Source organism: Phanerochaete carnosa, assembly GCF_000300595.1.
Source record: "Phanerochaete carnosa HHB-10118-sp unplaced genomic scaffold PHACAscaffold_50, whole genome shotgun sequence".
NCBI classification, from domain to species: Eukaryota; Fungi; Basidiomycota; class Agaricomycetes; order Polyporales; family Phanerochaetaceae; genus Phanerochaete; species Phanerochaete carnosa.
In genome coordinates, this window is record NW_006767677.1 from 1 (window position 1) to 2,563 (window position 2,563).

General features: G+C 50.5%; 1 protein-coding gene across 1 annotated transcript; it reads left to right on the top strand.

Moving 5' to 3' along the window:
- PHACADRAFT_107301 (uncharacterized protein) lies at positions 1-174 on the top strand (the record flags this gene model as incomplete). The annotated part of the gene is made up of 1 exon (XM_007402206.1): positions 1-174. A coding segment is annotated over one exon (174 nt), but the record flags the coding sequence as incomplete, so codon positions are not given.
- Positions 175-2,563: the final 2,389 nt, after the last annotated feature.

Below are 2,563 nucleotides of genomic sequence, written 5' to 3' on the forward strand. Positions count from 1 at the left end.
CGTGCAGCTCGACGCGTCAACGACTTTGCGACCGCCGTGCGCGTGTTCGAGGGTGTCAGGGAGAAAGTCGAGAACAACCAGCAGTACCAATCATATCTGGATGAGCTCAAGGGTGTCCGTGAGGAGCTTGGTACGTGCCCCGAAAAGCAGAATCGCTTCTTGGGGCTCATATAGCCTACAGGCATCAGTACCGTGGAGGAGCTGTACCGCCAGTAAACCAATTTGGACCGCATAGGTATTGGTATGTTCATACAACTTGACGTATCCTTCTGATCTAATGGCTTCCTCAACAGCATTTTGCACAGGCGGAAAGTCACAGTCTTTGCGTTTTCGTCTTGCAGTGTTCCAGCTGTACCCCTACTAGATCACTCATTATGCTCTATACAATTGGGTACAGGTTACGCTACGTGTGAAATCGATACCGACGACCTGCTGTATCTCGGGCACTGCACCAAAACTGGACCCGGCAAACACATTGTTCAGGCGCTTTCACCCCCAAAAACACGAGGACCCGACCATTCATGGGGCTGTGTGGGCCAGTTACGGATGCTGGGGCGTAGGGACACGCCAAACCAGTGTAGAACGACGACCTTTTTTTGGTTACGCCCTCACTTGATCTTAACGCCACGTAGAGATCATCTATAGGCTATATACCATGTGCGAACTATACTAGAGTCTCTCGGTTGTCATCTGGAACAGAGCAAACTTTTCAGGCCGTAGCGCAATTGAACTCGCGGTCATCGTTTCGTGACTACTCATGCCACGGTTCAACCCGCTATGAGCGCCTCTCAAATTGCATATCTGTGCTCAGCCATTCGACTAACATGACAGACAAGATTTAGCAGACAGCTTACCTGCAAGGGTCCGAGGGAGCGGCACATATCCTTTCGAATGTCGTTACTCCCCCTATCCCCAGATCGATAGCTTACGGTCACGCTGTACCAAATAGCACCAAGCTGCGGGGGACGCCGCCCTCTGTCAGCCGCGAGCAGAAGTGCCGCAGCCAATGTCACAACGGGCAAAACCCGCATCCAGTTCCGCGCGAGGTGCGACTGGACATCATCTCCAGTACCGCATCCAGTACCGCATCCAGTACCGCATCCAATCAGCCGTGGGAATTACTGTCGTGATTGGCTGAACCCCTCCAGAAAGGCAGTGTTAAGTACTAAAAATAGAAGTGATGGGCCGCCCCAGTGCCCGACGCTGTCCACCCTTGTGTCAGTGGAAATAATTGCCGCAGTGCCTAAATATTTATTCATAAATAACACATTTTTGGTCCTTGTGAAACTTGTGTCAAGGCTACAGCATTGCAAGCCACAAATCTAATTGCATCGCCCTTGCATGGGATCATGTGATGCATGCGCCCAGCGTGCAAAGAGCAGTGACTCTGAGCAGCGCCGCGATTTTCGGGACCAGATCCTCGGCGAGCAAAGAGCTATGGCAAGGAAGGGTTGGACGTCCCCTTCATTTGGCTAACAGCCGCAGTGTCGATGTGTACAGGCGGACAGGACCCATGACAATTGGTGGAAAGGCCTGAGGACAGATTTTGCCGATTTTGGCCTTTAGGTACGGACAAAATTTGCATGATGAGCCCAAAATAGTATGGATTTTCCTCCTGGTCCGGTCTGACAGCCGGACTTTGGTACAGACACTGACTCAGGCCTATCAGTTTCCTCACCTGTACCACGCCTGTTATTCCTTCGTGTATAGTATACTCATACATACTACACAGATATACACTACTCTTCATAAATATCATTGTTCTCGGTCCCTTCGGTTGTCATTGCAGCTGCTGCCACTGCCACCTGCTTCTCTCCATGTGTCACGGCGGCTTGAACTCTTGAACAAGAGATAGGACAGCTGAGCTTGCAGAATATATGGTAGGCTGTGTCATTTAGCTGTAGCACCCTCCGATCTTGCGAGAAGGTTAGTATGTCTCCAGGTAGCATGCATAAGAAGTGGTCTAAAGGTGCATGCCATGGTAAGAATGATAAGCTTTGCAGTGCCATGACATGCTGGTGGATCATGCAAAAGCAGTTAATGTTGATGGTTTGCTCATGAACTTGAACCGCAATGTATGATGCCTGTCCAATGGAGGTGACAGTCTCCTGCCAAGCATGAACGCCAGCTTTGCCGCCCGACTAACAATAAACAGTAGCACGGCGGGAGGGATGTCGCTCCTATCCAGTCGGATGGATTCCACCGTACCCTGTTGGCAGAGAGGTCATGGTCAGAGTTGACATCTATGGGAGCTGCATTGGGGGACATTGTCGCAGCACAAAGAGGTGCAGCCAGGGGTTTGTTGCACCAGCAGTGGAAGCAGACTTGGCCTGCGCGCTGCTGCCGCCACCTGCCGGTGTTCGGCAGATTGACTTGTCAATACAACTGGGTCATACTTTAGAGGCTATGTGAAGGATGCATTAATTATCTTTGGCCTTCAAAATATCTTCTTCATGCTCTCGGTTTTTGTCTCTATCGTCCTTAATTCCCAATCTAAGGCATACACTATAGAGGCTGATGGAGAAGCAGAGCTGAATCTCTGATGTGCACGAGATTGTGACAA